The sequence below is a fragment of the Sus scrofa genome, chromosome X (genome assembly GCF_054392235.1).
Source record: "Sus scrofa isolate SSC_HxYL_T2T_F1_AM1 chromosome X, Sscrofa_HxYL_maternal_Yorkshire_Landrace_v2.0, whole genome shotgun sequence".
In the NCBI taxonomy this organism is placed as follows: Eukaryota; Metazoa; Chordata; class Mammalia; order Artiodactyla; family Suidae; genus Sus; species Sus scrofa.
The window spans coordinates 46,188,258-46,202,044 of NC_139401.1; the positions used below are offsets into that span (position 1 = coordinate 46,188,258).

Below are 13,787 nucleotides of genomic sequence, written 5' to 3' on the forward strand. Positions count from 1 at the left end.
GCAGAGGGTAGGAAGATGCAGGCTGAACGGAAATGGAACATCTAAGCACGCGCAACATCTGAACATGCGTACTGACGTGCCTACGGAATCTGGAAAGGCCAATTCTGGCGGGAAGCAATCTTGCTTTGAGCGGGAAACTTGAAGTCTCCGCCTACTTTGAAACGGCCCTTCTGTCCCTGGAACCTAGACCAGGAGACCCCACTCCTGCCTCACTTGCCCCGCCCACTTTCCTGATGTCCGATTGGCCAGATCAAGTTCATTAACTGTTCTAATTGGTTGATTTTTCTTGTGCAGTTGCATTGTGGGATTTCATCGCCCCGTGGAGCGGCACTTGGCGGTGGCTTCACCTCTGAGGTAGGTTCTCTCTGAGGGCAGCTGTAGACAGATGCAGGGGGGCAAGTAGAAAAGCTGGGAGCTTCTGCCAATAACTCAAGCAGTTGGGTATTTTCTGTATCTCTAAATGTCTTCCAGATCGTTAGGGCTAAGAAATGACTTAAAACCGTTGAGGGCAATCCCAGTCAGGCAGACTTAAAACTATCTTCAGTCTGTGAGACTCCCTAATTGCTCTTCATGAGGGAAGCAAAACTGCCCTCAGCCCTGTAAACCCCCAAATCAGGCAGATACCCCTATATTTCCTCAGCTAAAGATAATAACCTCTAAGGGACTCGTATTGCTTCCTTAGGGATGAATAAGCAATATTCTTGGCTTCAGACCCTCCCCTCCCTATGCCATCAGTTCGGGGAGCGATAGTTGCTACATTGAAACATCCTACATTCTCAAACTGAGTGATGGGTGGTCCTATCGTCTCAGAGATCCCAGCTCTCTTCACTCTAATAATTTTCAAGTAACCTAATAATAGCCTTTTTAAAAATTGAGGTATAGTTGATTTACAGCATTATATTAATTCTGGGTATACAATATTCAGTATTTTTATAGATTTACTCCCTTTAAAGTTATTACAAAATAATAACTATATTTCCGTGTGCTGTACAATATATCTTTATTGCTTATTTATTTTATACATAGTGGTTTGTACCTCTTAATGCCCTACCCCTGTTTTCCCCTCCTCCCTTCCCTCTCCCCACTGGTAACCACTAGTTCGTTCTCTATATATGTGAGTCTGTTTATTTTTTGTTATATTCACTAGTTTGTTATAGTTGTTAGATTCCACATAAGAGAAAGTTATACAGCATTTGTTATAAGAAATGTTATACAGCATTTGTTTTCCTCTGTGTGACATAAGTATAATACACTCCAGGTCCATCTATGTTGTTGCAAATAACAAAATGTCATTATTTTTTACGGCCGAATAATATTCCAGTGTGTGTGTGTGTGTGTGTGTGTGTGTGTGTGTACCTACCACAAGATATATATACCACCATATATGTATACCACATGTATGTGTATACCATACGCACACACACACACACACACCACAGCTTATTTATCCATTCATCTGTTTTTGGTTGGTTGGTTGGTGTTTTTTTTTGTTTTTGTTTTTGTTTTTTGCTTTTTAGGGCCAAACCTGCAGCATATGGAGGTTTCCAGGCTAGGGGTTGAATTGGAGCTACAGTTGCCAACCTAAGCCACAGCCACCGCAGCAACAATTGGCCTATAATTTTCTTTCTTTGTGATATCTTTGTCTAGTTTTGGTATCAGATGATGCTGGCCTCATAGAATGAGTTCAGAAATGTTCCTTCCTTGGCAATGTCTTGGAATAGTTTGAGAAGGATAGATGATAACTCTTCTCTAAATGTTTGGTAGAATTCACCTGTGAAGCTGTCTGGTCCTGGACTTTGGAAGGTTTTTTTGGTTTGTGTGTGTGTGTGTGCCCGCACGCGTGTGTGTGTCTTTTTGTCTCTTCTAGGGCCGCACCCACAGCATATGAAGTTTCCCAAGCTAGGGGTCTAATCGGAGCTGTAGCTGCCAGCCTACACCACAGCCACAGCAACGCGGGATCCGAGCCGAGTCTGCCACCTACACCACAGCTCACCGCAACGTCAGATCCTTAACCCACTGAGCAAGGCCAGGGATTGAACCCGCAACCTCATGGTTCCTAGTCGGATTCGTTAACCACTGAGCCACAACGGGAACTCCTCCTGGACTTTGTTTGTTGGGAGGTGTTTTGTTTTGTTTTTTTTTTTCTTGTTGGGAGTTGTTAATTACTGATTCCGTTTCATTAATAGGAATTGGTCTGTTCATATTTTCCATTTCTTCTTGATTCAGTCTCAGGAGATTGTACATTTCTAGGAATTTGTCCATTTCTTCTAGGCTGTCCGTTTTATTGGTGTGTAGTTTTTTGCAGTAATCGCTTACGATTCTTTGTATTTCTGCGGTCTTGGTTGTAACTTTTCCTTTATTTCTAATTTTATTGATTTGGGTCTAGTAATAGCCTCTAAATTCACTCATATTAGCGATCTTCATTTCTTTCCAGCAGAGCAAAACCCCACATTCCTCTACCTGTAAACTGAAATTCATCATTCAGAGACGACATATTATCTCTGGAACTTACCTTTGCCCCTATACCTCGAAACACCCTCCCTCAATAAAACTATACATTCACTTCACTGCTTCACCAACAAGGATCTTCATATATTTCTTTCAGGATAAGCCAATCTCCAGGCAAACTACTAACAACAGTAACCAACCTCCTTCAAAGACCCAATGCTGCTTTGATCATGCCCACAGAAAACATGTCATCCCTAACCAGTACTTCTCCCAGAGACCTCCAGCTCCCTAATCTCATCTGATCCTCCCCCCATATCTTTATTCAGGGACAGATAAGCCAAGGATGGAGAAAAGTAGAACCTTAATTACAAGTGACTAACTTGAGTGTGGCCTTCTATAAGCACTTTCTCCCCTCCCAGAACCTTTGACCTTGTGACTGGAGAGACTCAGAGTGTGTTACTGCTAGATCAAACCATTTCTAGCACCATGAACAGAGGCAGCTACTTTGCGCAAAGGGCCAGGGAAGATGCCCAGAAATCGGAGAAGAAATCCAAGGTGAGGCAATCTGGAGGGGGCAGAGGAGTGGCCCAGGGAACAGTGTAGGGTGACTAGATTTCTGAGGGGGGAAAGGTCACAGGCACTGGGAACAAAGAGCAAGGTGTTAGGGGGAGATTCAGAGCTTCCCACCCTCCCTCTGTCCTTGCTTAGCATCCCTGGATACAAGATCTGTGACCTTGCATTGTACCGGGTGACTCTCAGTCCATTCTGGAAGGTGAGAGGAGAGCATGCCACCAGCATTAAGCACCTACTGCATGTCAGGCAAGAGCCTAGGTTATGTTACCCGTGTTCTCTCAGTTGGCCATAACATCAACCAGGAGGGAATATTATCTCCAATTTACAAATCTAACATGGAGGTCCTGCAGCCAGGGAAGAATTCCCAGCTGTATGTCAGAGATGTTTGGCTGAGTCACTGCCAGGATTTATTTTTCTTTCTTTTCTAGGCTTTCAATGATATTTCCAAATACTTCTCTAAGGAAGAATGGGCAAAGCTGGGATACTCAGAAAAAATCACCTATGTGTATATGAAGAGAAACTATGACACCATGACTGGTCTAGGTAACAGGAAGTTCTGGATCCAGACAAGGCTGGGAACAAAATGGCCGTCCCTTTGTATATGCCATGCCATGGCATCCTCTTAGGCTGTGGCACGTTTCCCACACTTGGCTTTTGTGTGGGAAGAAATCCCAGGGCAGCTTCTAGGCATTCTGCTCATTTATATCTTGTGCAGGTCTATGGTCTGGGAGTGGCCACAGAAATGTCATACCTGGATCCTGTGTGTTTCTCTCCTCCTGGTCCTGATTCTGCTTTCCCACCCACCCACCCCACAGCTGATGAGCTTTACTGTTGGTTCTGTGTCCCACCATTCCACCCTCCTCTCAGGTTGTCTGTCAAAGAAGTAAATATTTTGCATCTTTCTAGGTCTCAAGGCCACCCCACCAACCTTCATGTGTCCTAGGAAACAAACCATAGAATCCAGTGGGCATGATTCTGAAGATCAGGGTGAGTGGCAGGAAAGGGTCTCCTGAAGCCCACCTACGTTGGGGTACAGATGGGGAAAAGTTCTCAGGAGTTTATTCCCTCAAAATCATCATGGTTGAGTGAAAAAAGTTGGATGCAGAAGGTTAAGTACAGTCAGAGGCCATTCATATAAAATCCTAAAACATACAAAACAAGAATGTATATTTTTGGAGTTCCCGTTGTGGCTTAGTGGGTTAAGAACACAACCAGTATCTATGAGGTTGCAGACCAGATCCCTGGCCTTGCTCGGTGGGTTAAGGATCTTGTGTTGCCAAAAGATGAGGCATAGGTTGCAGATGTGGCTGGGATCTGGTATTGCTGTAGCTGTGGTATAGACAAGCAGGTGCAGCTAACGATTCGACTGCTGCCCAGCCTGGGAACTTCCATATACCACAAGTGAGTCCCTAAAAAGCAAAATAAATAAATTTTATATGTATTATGGATAATAAGTACATGGTTAATATATGATAATATATGGATATATTATCATGGATAATATATGAAAACCTGAATGAAAATAAAGCCCATCATATCATCACATTCTGAAGTAAAGAAATAGAGAAGGAAGGAGGGCAGGAATCAGTGAGGACTGCACAGACGGCTTCACCTGTGACTTGTTCATAGTGTTTTGTCATATTTTGAATAAAGAGATCAGAATGATCTGAGTAGTTGTGAGGTAATGTTGAAATCTAACTAGACTCAATGGTAGATGCACTCGTGTTTCCAGTATCATTCTCCATAATTTTCTGTATGTTTGAAACCTTTCCCTTTTTTTGAGTTATTGTTCTTGGAGTTCCCATTGCGGCGCAGCAGAAATGAATCCTACTAAAAACCATGAGGTTATAGGTTCGATCCCTGGCCTCACTCAGTGGGTTAAAGATCCGGCATTGCCATGAGCTGTGGTGTAGGTCACAGATACGGCTCGGCTCTTGCGTGGCTGTGGCTGTGGCGTAGGCCGGCAGCTGTAGCTCCGATTCGACCCTTAGCCTGGGAACCTCCACATGCCAAGGATGCGGTCCTAAAAAAGCCAAAAAAAAAAAAAGAGTTATTGTTCTTGCTAAACATCATTAATGAATCACAGGATGATTAAGAACAAGTTAAAGTGTTGATCCACCCAAAACTTCTGGACTAGATTTCATAATAGTGCGTAGGTATTGTATAAATACCTTAAAAGAGAAAGTGGTTCATGTGTTATGTAATGACATATGGCTATTTCTGTGTGTGTGTGTGTGTGTGTGTGTATTGGCCTCACCCGCAGCATATGGAAGTTCCCACGCCAGGGACTGAATCCAAGCTACAGCTGCGGCAATGCCAGATCCTTAGCCCTCTGTGCCACAGCGGGAACTCATATTCCCCTGTGTTTTACCGAAACCAAATAGTCATCACACTCCTAGTCAAACCTGATCCTGTGTGTTGAGCTTGGGAGAGAATTTGAGAGAGCACTCCTCCATACACTGACCTTCTCTACTTGTCAGTGAACAGAGGTAATGTAGAGTTTTAAAAAATGACAAAATTCTAGAAATATTTGTGCGTTTGAGCATAGTATGTACTCACTTTAAAAGGTGATGGGATGTGTTCACTTGCTCTTTTGCTCTGGCAACACAGTCGTAAGAAGATAGGGTCAGAATGTTCACTGTCTTCAATAGACCTATGACTCCCCAGCTAAACAGGCCAGATTCCGCAAGCTACCAAAATTACTGCACGAGGGCTTAAAATCTAGTGCATGAGTATCTACAAAGTTTTTGACATTAAAGGGGTGTCTTTATACTGGAAATATTCCAGAATTGCTGGACTAAATCATGCATGCTTCATCATACACCTAACAGCTTTATTGAAGTGTAATTGACATACTATAAAATTCACCATTTTAAGTAGACATTGATTTTTATTTTTATTTTTTTGCTTTTTTTTTTCAGGGCCACACTGGTGGCATGTGGAAGTTCCCAGGCTAGGGGTCACATTGGAGCTGTAGCCGCCGGCGTATACCATAGCCACAGCAATGCAGGATCCGAGCCTCACCTGTCACCTACACCACAGCTCACACCATACAGGATCCTTAACCTACTGAATGAGGCAGGGATTGAACCCACATCCTCATGCGAGCCTAGTCGGGTTAGTTAACCACTGAGCCATGACGGGAACTCCCTAGACAGTGATTTTTAAGTTGAAGATGCCCCCATCTTTATACTTCAGATTCCCAGCCAATCAAGCTAACCCTTTGGAGAAAAAGGTAAGAAATATGTAATGGAATAGGACAAGGCAGTGATGGGATTTAGGTCGTGTTTCATAAACCATCAGAAGGAAAATTATGAATTGATGCTGCAAATAAATGCATAACCCATTATAATTCAGGGGCCGGTCTCAAAATAACTCCTTGACAATGAGTGGACTCGTAACCCTCTGCTGCAGAATTCTCTGATGCTATACGAGTGTCTCTGCAGTTTGGGAATATTTACTAACAAAGAAAAATCTCCTCCTTTTAGATGAACCTCCTAAGGAGGCTTCCAACTTAAGAGGGAGAAAATACCTGGAGGTGAGTACTTCCTAGATCCAAAGGACCAGAGACCCTTTATCTCTCCAAGGATGTGAATACGGGTAAAAGTGGGAAAGTATTGAAAATTGCCTGGCCCCGACTGCCTCCCTTTCCTGATCTCTTTATCACGATGCCTAATGTAGTATCAACAGCTTAATAATAATTAACAAGTGCGATGGCTGATACTTCTTTTGTTTTCAGAGTGATGCCAGATATTATTTTAAGCAATTCACCTGGATTAATTTATTTAGTCCTTGGGATAACCCCTGTGATGTTGCTACTATTATTATCCCCCAATAATAACGAGGATATTATTATTATTATTATTAAATAATAGTAAAGATGCGGATATTGTGGTACAGAGATGTTAAATAATTTGCTTGAGACCACCGTGGCAGTGCTAGTTGTCTAATCCAAAGTCTCAAACCATTTCCAAATTCATGAACTTTTTCATATGCTTATGAAGCTCAGGCTTTTCCCTAGGGTCACACTCCACAGATGCTGCTGACACTTTGGCTTCCGTTTAGACACCCACTCTCACAGCAGGAAGTACCAGCTCCCCTCTGCTCAGTGAAAGGGCCCCTTTCCTGTTGCTTGGAAATCACTTGGACTGTCGGCCCCTCCGTACTGTGAGCTCCTTCGGGGTCTTGTCTGCACCCGAGGCATCTCTAAAGCCTCAGTCCCAGCCCAGGGGGACCCTCAGAGGTTTATTGAATAAGTTATTCCACAGATGCAGAGTAAACTCTAGTTTAGAGGGTAAAGGGATATGGGGGTTGGGTGCCAGTGTGGACACAGTTGAGGAGAGAATTTAAAGAAGGATCATGAAAGGAAGTATTCGTTTTTATTACTACTACATTTGAACAGCCTTTATAAGCTCAGAAAGTTCTTTTGCCAAGCTGGGTTTTTAAATTTTTATTGGTTATGGTTGATTTACAATGCTGTGCCAATTTCTGCTGTACAGCAGAGTGACCCAGTCATATGTACATACACACACACACACACACACACACACACACACACACATTCCCTTTCTTATATTGTCTCCCATCATGTTCCATCCCAAGAGATTGGATATAGTTCCCTGTGCTGTACAGTAGGACGTGAAGCTGGTTTTAAAGTTATTGTTCGGAGTTCCCGTTGTGGCTTAGCGGAAACCAATCTGATTAGCATCCATGTGATGCAGGTTCGATCCCTGGCCTTGCTCAGTGGGTTAAGGATCCTGCATTGCCATGAGCTGTGGTGTAGATCACAGACGTGGCTCGGCTCTGGAGTTGCTGTGGCTCCAGCGTAGGCCAGCGGCTACAGCTCCGAGTCAACCCCTAGCCTGGGACCCCCCATAGGCTGCAGGTGCAGCCCTAAAAAAAACCCAAAAAATAAAGTTATTGTTCACTGATCCATAAACAAGGGAGCCAGTTTTACAGTTATTGTTCACTGTTGCAGAAACGAAGGCACCGAATGAAGGCTAGCTTAAGATGGTTGGCCAGTGACACACCCTGACAGAAGTAGAATTGGTACAGGGTGTCACCTACTTCCACACGAAATGTTCATGCCGGGGTAGGAGAGCGTGTGACATCTGGCACCACTTTCTTTGCCATCGACATTAATTTCCACGAACCATGCCATTCCTCTCCCTTCCCTAATACTCATCTTCCCCATACCATTTGCCCAGCAGCGCTGTGTCTCCTCTGTACATTTTTACATTGACCGTCCTGGCAGCCTTCTACTAGCTTATATTCGATCCATTATATTTTATAGAAGCCCCTCCTGGCTTTCACAGACCTCGTGGATTCTTAGAATGGTCTACTTCCCCAAATCTTCTGTGTACCATACTCCTGCTCACATGGAGACTTCTGCCGTTGGCGAGAGTGTCAGTCTGGAAAGAGCGTGAAGACAAGCGTTCTAGTTCTGGAAACACCCTTCCTTTAGGCCATTCCTTTTCCTCCTAACTTCCCCGGTTCCTCGTTAATTTAGGTACAGGTAATATCATGATCTCCCTGTCTTGTGGCGCATGTTAATTAAGGTACTGTGTTGTGAAGATACTTTGTAAGCTCTACAGAACGCTAGAAATGCCATTGATACCATTTTTGTGTGACCTCCGCATTAAAAAAGGTGATGCCCAAGACGCCCGAAAAGGAAAAAAATCTTTTGGAGTTAGGACCAACAACATCTGGCTCAGAGAAGGCTCCGAGCGAGCCATGCCTCCTGGGAAAAGCGAGTGCCTCTGCTCAGCAGAGTAAGGAAACATCAGGTAAGAGGATGCTCTTTGGGAACAGCGGCTCTGGCTTCCCTGGCCGTGTTCAAGTGTGTGCCGGGCGCAGGCGATGGATCCTGCACAGGCCTGGGGGCCAGACTGGACAGAGGAACTGGCCCAGCTCCAGCTGAGACATTAGTACTGGCTTCCAGAGTTACAGACTTGAGCTGTCCTTGATATGAAAGCCGTGTAAATGGGGACGAGTCTTCCAAATTCTCTGGGCTCCAGATTCCTGGTCTGTAAAAGGGAAGTGAAGAATCTGAGTTCACAGTTTGTTCACAAGGTGTTCGGATGAATCTAGAAGGCCTGACAACATGAAAGGTGCTCAGGTGATTATTCCGTCTGTGATACCCTGGGAGCATGTCTTAAAGTTTTACCCCCACCCTCAGCTCAATGCCTGACACACAGAATGCCCTTAACAAATCTCCGCTGAATGAAAGAAGGTCTGAATGAATGTTCTGGTAAGTAAAGAGGTTGGGAGTCTAAACCCGACAGTGGAAGTTCCCTGGTGGCTCATCGGGTTAAGGATCTGGCCTTGTCACTGCTGTGGCACAGGTTCATCCCTGGCCTGGGAACTTCTGCATGCCATGGGCATGACCAAAAGAAGAAGAAGAAGAAATAAAAATAAATAAAATAGCAGTTCCCATCATGGCTCAGCAGAAGCGAATCAGACCAGCATCCATGAGGATGCAGGTTCGATCCCTGGCCTCACTTAGTGGGTTAAGGATCCGGTGTTGCTGTGAACTGTGGTGTAGGTCACAGACACGGCTCAGATCTGGTGTTGCTGTGGCTGGGACGTAGGCCGGTGGCTACAGCTCCGATTGGACCCCTGGCCTGGGAACCTCCCTATGCTGCAGGTGCAGCCCTAAAAAGATGAATTAATTAAATAAATAAATAACCTGACAATAGAAGGAGCCAGAAGCTACAACTCTAACTGGCATTTGGTGTATATTTAGTATCTGACATCTCAACCTCTCTGAGCGAGAAGGTGGGGAAAACAGACTCTACAGAAGGCCCATGGCCTTTTGGAAGGGAGGAGGCATCTCCTTATCTGACATAACAGGGCCCAACACTCCCCAACCCACCCAACCCCCATTTACCAACGTGTCTCCACCTCAGGATCCGGGAGAAGCAAGATTAATGTCTGGACCCACAGACTGCGGGAAAGAAAGTACCCAGTGATCTATGAAGAGATCAGCGATCCCGAGGAAGATGACTAACTCTGTAAGTGACCCTTCAGTCGATCCCCACATCCCTGCAAAATGCACCATTCTGTTAATGGTACTTACATCCCACCTTGTCACTTGTTCCCTAAATCACCCCTTTCTCCAAATCCCTGGAGAGGCAGCTCTGAGGCTAAACGATGAGGTTTCTCGTGCTTTTTCTACTCCCTGCTCTGTATATCCAGAGATGCTCCCTACCCGGGATGTTGTGGGCTCCTAAACCCCAGGTGGGCCCCTGATGTGTAGGCCATACCTTGCTTTAGCCTAGAAATGCACAGGACAGGTGAGGGAGTTGCTGCAGCCTGAAGGGTGGTCTTAAGGAGCAGCGAGAGGAGTTCCCTGGTGGCTCAGTGAGTTAAGGATCTAGCATGGTCACTGCAGCGGCTCGGGTCACTGCTGTGGCATGGGTTCGATCCCTGGCCCAGGAACTTCACATGAGCAGTGGGAGGTGCACATAGACCTTGAGGCAGGGCAGAATCACCAGAGTGCACAGGGTCATGCAGGTCAGAATGTGGAGCTGAATAGCGATCTATCAGTCAACGGGAGCGCACCGGCAACTTATTTTCTTTCTCTTTCCTTGCCTCAGCCTCAGAGATGTGACAAGTGCCCATGATAAGAAGCAGAACCTGGTGGCCTTTCATGAACATGGGCATGGCTGTGAACTCCTGGCCATCAGGTGTATAGCGAGTGAAAGAAAGAGTTCACAACAGTGAAAAGTTAAACATGATTTGTTTTACTATGCGCCAAATGTGCTGTTAGATTTTAGAGTTGTGTTAATGAGCAAGATATATGCCCAAGATGTATTTCTGTCTGTGTATCCATGCATCTACCTTAAAAAACAAGTATTGTCAGGTATACCTTGCACAGAACGGCACTGATCTCCCTCTCCAGATGTGACTACCAAGGGCAGTTCTAGATGTTTGATCCCAAATGTTTTTCTCTGCACTTACACACACACAAGATAGCACTATGAGCATCTCTCACCTGCTTTTCCGGGACAAGCAGCATGTCCTGGACAAGTCTCTCTCACCCTCTTTCCTCTTCAGCAGGTGCCCCATGCTACAAAGCTCCATTATCAATTTACCCTGCGTCAGATACTGACAATGAATAAACATTTACAAGTTTTTCCTAGTTGTTTGCTCCTGCTGTGCTTGTGCCCACAACCCCGTGCCCATGTGTGAGTGTTTATTTAGCTCAGATCCTTAGAAGGGGAATCGCTGTGTCCAAGGGTTCATTCTCCCAACAATGAACTGAGCGCTGTTCTGGGTCATCAGGGAACAAGATAAACAACTGTCCCTGCCCACGTGGAAGTGACAGTCAAGCGGGGGATGTTTCTAGTTTTTATTTATTTTTTTTATTTACTTATTTGTTTGTTCGTTTAGGGCCACACCTGTGGCATATGGAAGTTCCCAGGCTAGGGGTCGAATCAGAGCTGCAGCTGCCAGCCTATGCCACAGCCACAGCCATGCAAGATCCGAGCCCCATCTGTGACCTACACCACAGCTCACAGCGATTTGGGATCCTTAACCCACTGAGTGAGGCCAGGGATTGAACCCACATCCTCATGGATACTAGTAGGGTTCATTATCGCTGAGCCACAATGGGGACTCCCCTTTAATTTTTTTTTCTTTTCATTTTCTTTTTATATTTATTTATTTATTTATTTTGCTTCTTAGGGTTGCACCCATGGCAAATGGAGGTTCCTAGGCTAGGGGTCCAATCGGAGCTACAGCTGCCGGCCTACACCACAGCCACAGCAACACAGGATCCAAGCCATGTCTGCGACCTACACCACAACTCCCTACACTGCAGCCACAGTAACGCCAGATCCTTAACCCACTGAGTGAAGTTAGGAATCGAACCCTCAACCTCATGGTTCCTAGTCGGATTTGTTTCTGCTGCGCCACGGCAGGAACTCCTCTAGTTTTTATTTTGATGGATGCTCTACACCCCAGACCTGGGGCAGGATTCTGCCAGTGGTTGGACACCTTGGCCTTTGCTCTTTGTAAGATCTTCAGGGTCAGGGGCCAGGACAGTCTATTTAGGAGTACGTGGGCAAAGACAGATGGAACTGTCAACCAGGGAATAGTTCTCTCGTGCACGGTGGGTTAAGGATCCGGCGTTGTCACTGCAGCAGCTAGGGTTGCTGCTGCAGCCTGGGTTCAGTCCCTGGCCTGGGAACTTATATACACATGCCACAGGCACAGCACCCCCCACGCCTCGCAAATAAAGCCATCAACTGGGGAATGGGAATGTGGAGGAATAAGGAAGGAGAGGTCCACTGTGGGGCCCCGTGGTAGACAGAAATGGAAGAGTCCATTTAGTCATGATGCGGGGGAGCAACAGATAGAAAAGCCCACTGGACAAAGGCGTGAAATTGCCCATCTTACAACCAAGGGCTGGGAGCTGGGGTGGGGAGGAAGTGTTGTGAATGGGACAATCCCCTGCCAGAGGGACCCCTGAGCTCTGGGAAAGGGAAGAGAGGAGTCTACTTCATAACAAACCCCTGTGTGTGTCGGGAGACCTTAAGGCTACCAACAGAGATCCAAGGTGACTTGCATGGGACATCAAACAGCAGCCCCAGATGGAGGCAGTGTTGCACTGTTTTGACCATCCACTGCCCATTACCTTGGCCGCCTGGCTCTCGTCCAACCTTGGATGGTCTCCACTCTCCTGCAGGGGCCTCCATCTCCCCTAGCTCTGCCTGCATCCCACCTCTGGACCCATCCCCTCATCTCAAAAGATTGGGATCCAAGGTGGGAGGAACCGTAAACCAGCAAATGATTGGCTCTTGGAGAAGGAGATTCAAGTCTCTCCTTGGACTCTAACTGGTCCCAGTGACTCCAGGCTGGAGCCACGGTTTCTGGGCCAAAAGTGGGTCTACCCCATCCCCTGAACACTCTCTGACAGGTGCAGGACTGCAAGATCATTGTCCACACAGCAGCCCTGGGCCTCAGTCTCCCAAAGCCCTCAGGGATAGGGGACCCTGCCCAAGAGGACCTTGCTCTGAGAGATGGAGAAGAGCCTCAGAGAAGCACCACTCTGTGGAGCTCTAGAGCTGGGAGTTGTCATGGGCCAGGACAGACAGGTGAGGAAGAAGACATGGCTGGGTGTATGGACAGATGTGGACGCCCACATAAACTCTGATCAACATGTTCCCCAAGGCACAGCCTTCTTCATGGGGATGCCCTTCCCCACAGAGCAAGCTCCTGGAGGCCGCATAGCAAGGACATCCCAGTTTGCCTGGGTCCCCACCTACTCCTCTGAGAATAATGTCTTGTCACTCAAGGTCATACATTTGTGTGGGACAGGTCCCAGGCCCAGGGGTCTGGACCCCAGGCCAGGAACCAAGTCTGCAGGAATGAGGGAGGTCAGGTCCACTGGGGTCTCCCCCTTTCAGCCCACCTTCCATAACAATCATATAAAGTGCATTAATATCCATCTTATGTTTGCAAAGTGCCTGGTCTGATTCTAAGCCCCTGGTAAGGATTCTCCCATTTATCTTTTTTTTTTTTTTTTTTCTGTCTTTCTGGGGCCGCACCTGAGGCATATGGAAGTTCCCAGGCTAAGGGGCAAATCGAGCTGCAGCTGGCAGCCTACACCAGAGCCACAGCAATGCCAGATCCGAGCCGCCTCTGCAACCTATACCACAGCTCACGGCAATGCCGGATCCTTAACCCACTGAGCGAGGCCAGGGATTGAACCCATGTCTTCGTGGATACTAGTCGGGTTCATTACTGCTGTACTACAACAG

General features: G+C 46.3%; 1 protein-coding gene across 1 annotated transcript; it reads left to right on the forward strand.

Annotated features, from left to right (window-relative positions):
* The first annotated feature begins 302 nt into the window (after nucleotides 1–302).
* LOC100627608 (protein SSX1) lies at nucleotides 303–11,164 on the forward strand. The gene is made up of 8 exons (XM_021080554.2): nucleotides 303–354; nucleotides 2,868–3,003; nucleotides 3,450–3,564; nucleotides 3,928–4,008; nucleotides 6,510–6,559; nucleotides 8,669–8,807; nucleotides 9,930–10,034; nucleotides 10,620–11,164. The coding sequence occupies exons 2-7, from the start codon at nucleotides 2,935–2,937 to the stop codon at nucleotides 10,028–10,030; spliced, it is 555 nt and encodes a 184-aa protein (XP_020936213.1). The 5' UTR covers nucleotides 303–354; nucleotides 2,868–2,934; the 3' UTR covers nucleotides 10,031–10,034; nucleotides 10,620–11,164.
* The last annotated feature ends 2,623 nt before the right edge of the window (nucleotides 11,165–13,787 follow it).

Coding starts and splice junctions, on each gene's coding strand:
- LOC100627608 (XM_021080554.2), top strand. CDS start 2,935: ATGAACAGAGGCAGCTACTTTGCGCAAAGGGCCAGGGAAGATGCCCAG. Junction 3,004..3,449: donor AATCGGAGAAGAAATCCAAG/GTGAGGCAATCT, acceptor TTTCTTTTCTAG/GCTTTCAATGATATTTCCAA. Junction 4,009..6,509: donor GCATGATTCTGAAGATCAGG/GTGAGTGGCAGG, acceptor TCCTCCTTTTAG/ATGAACCTCCTAAGGAGGCT.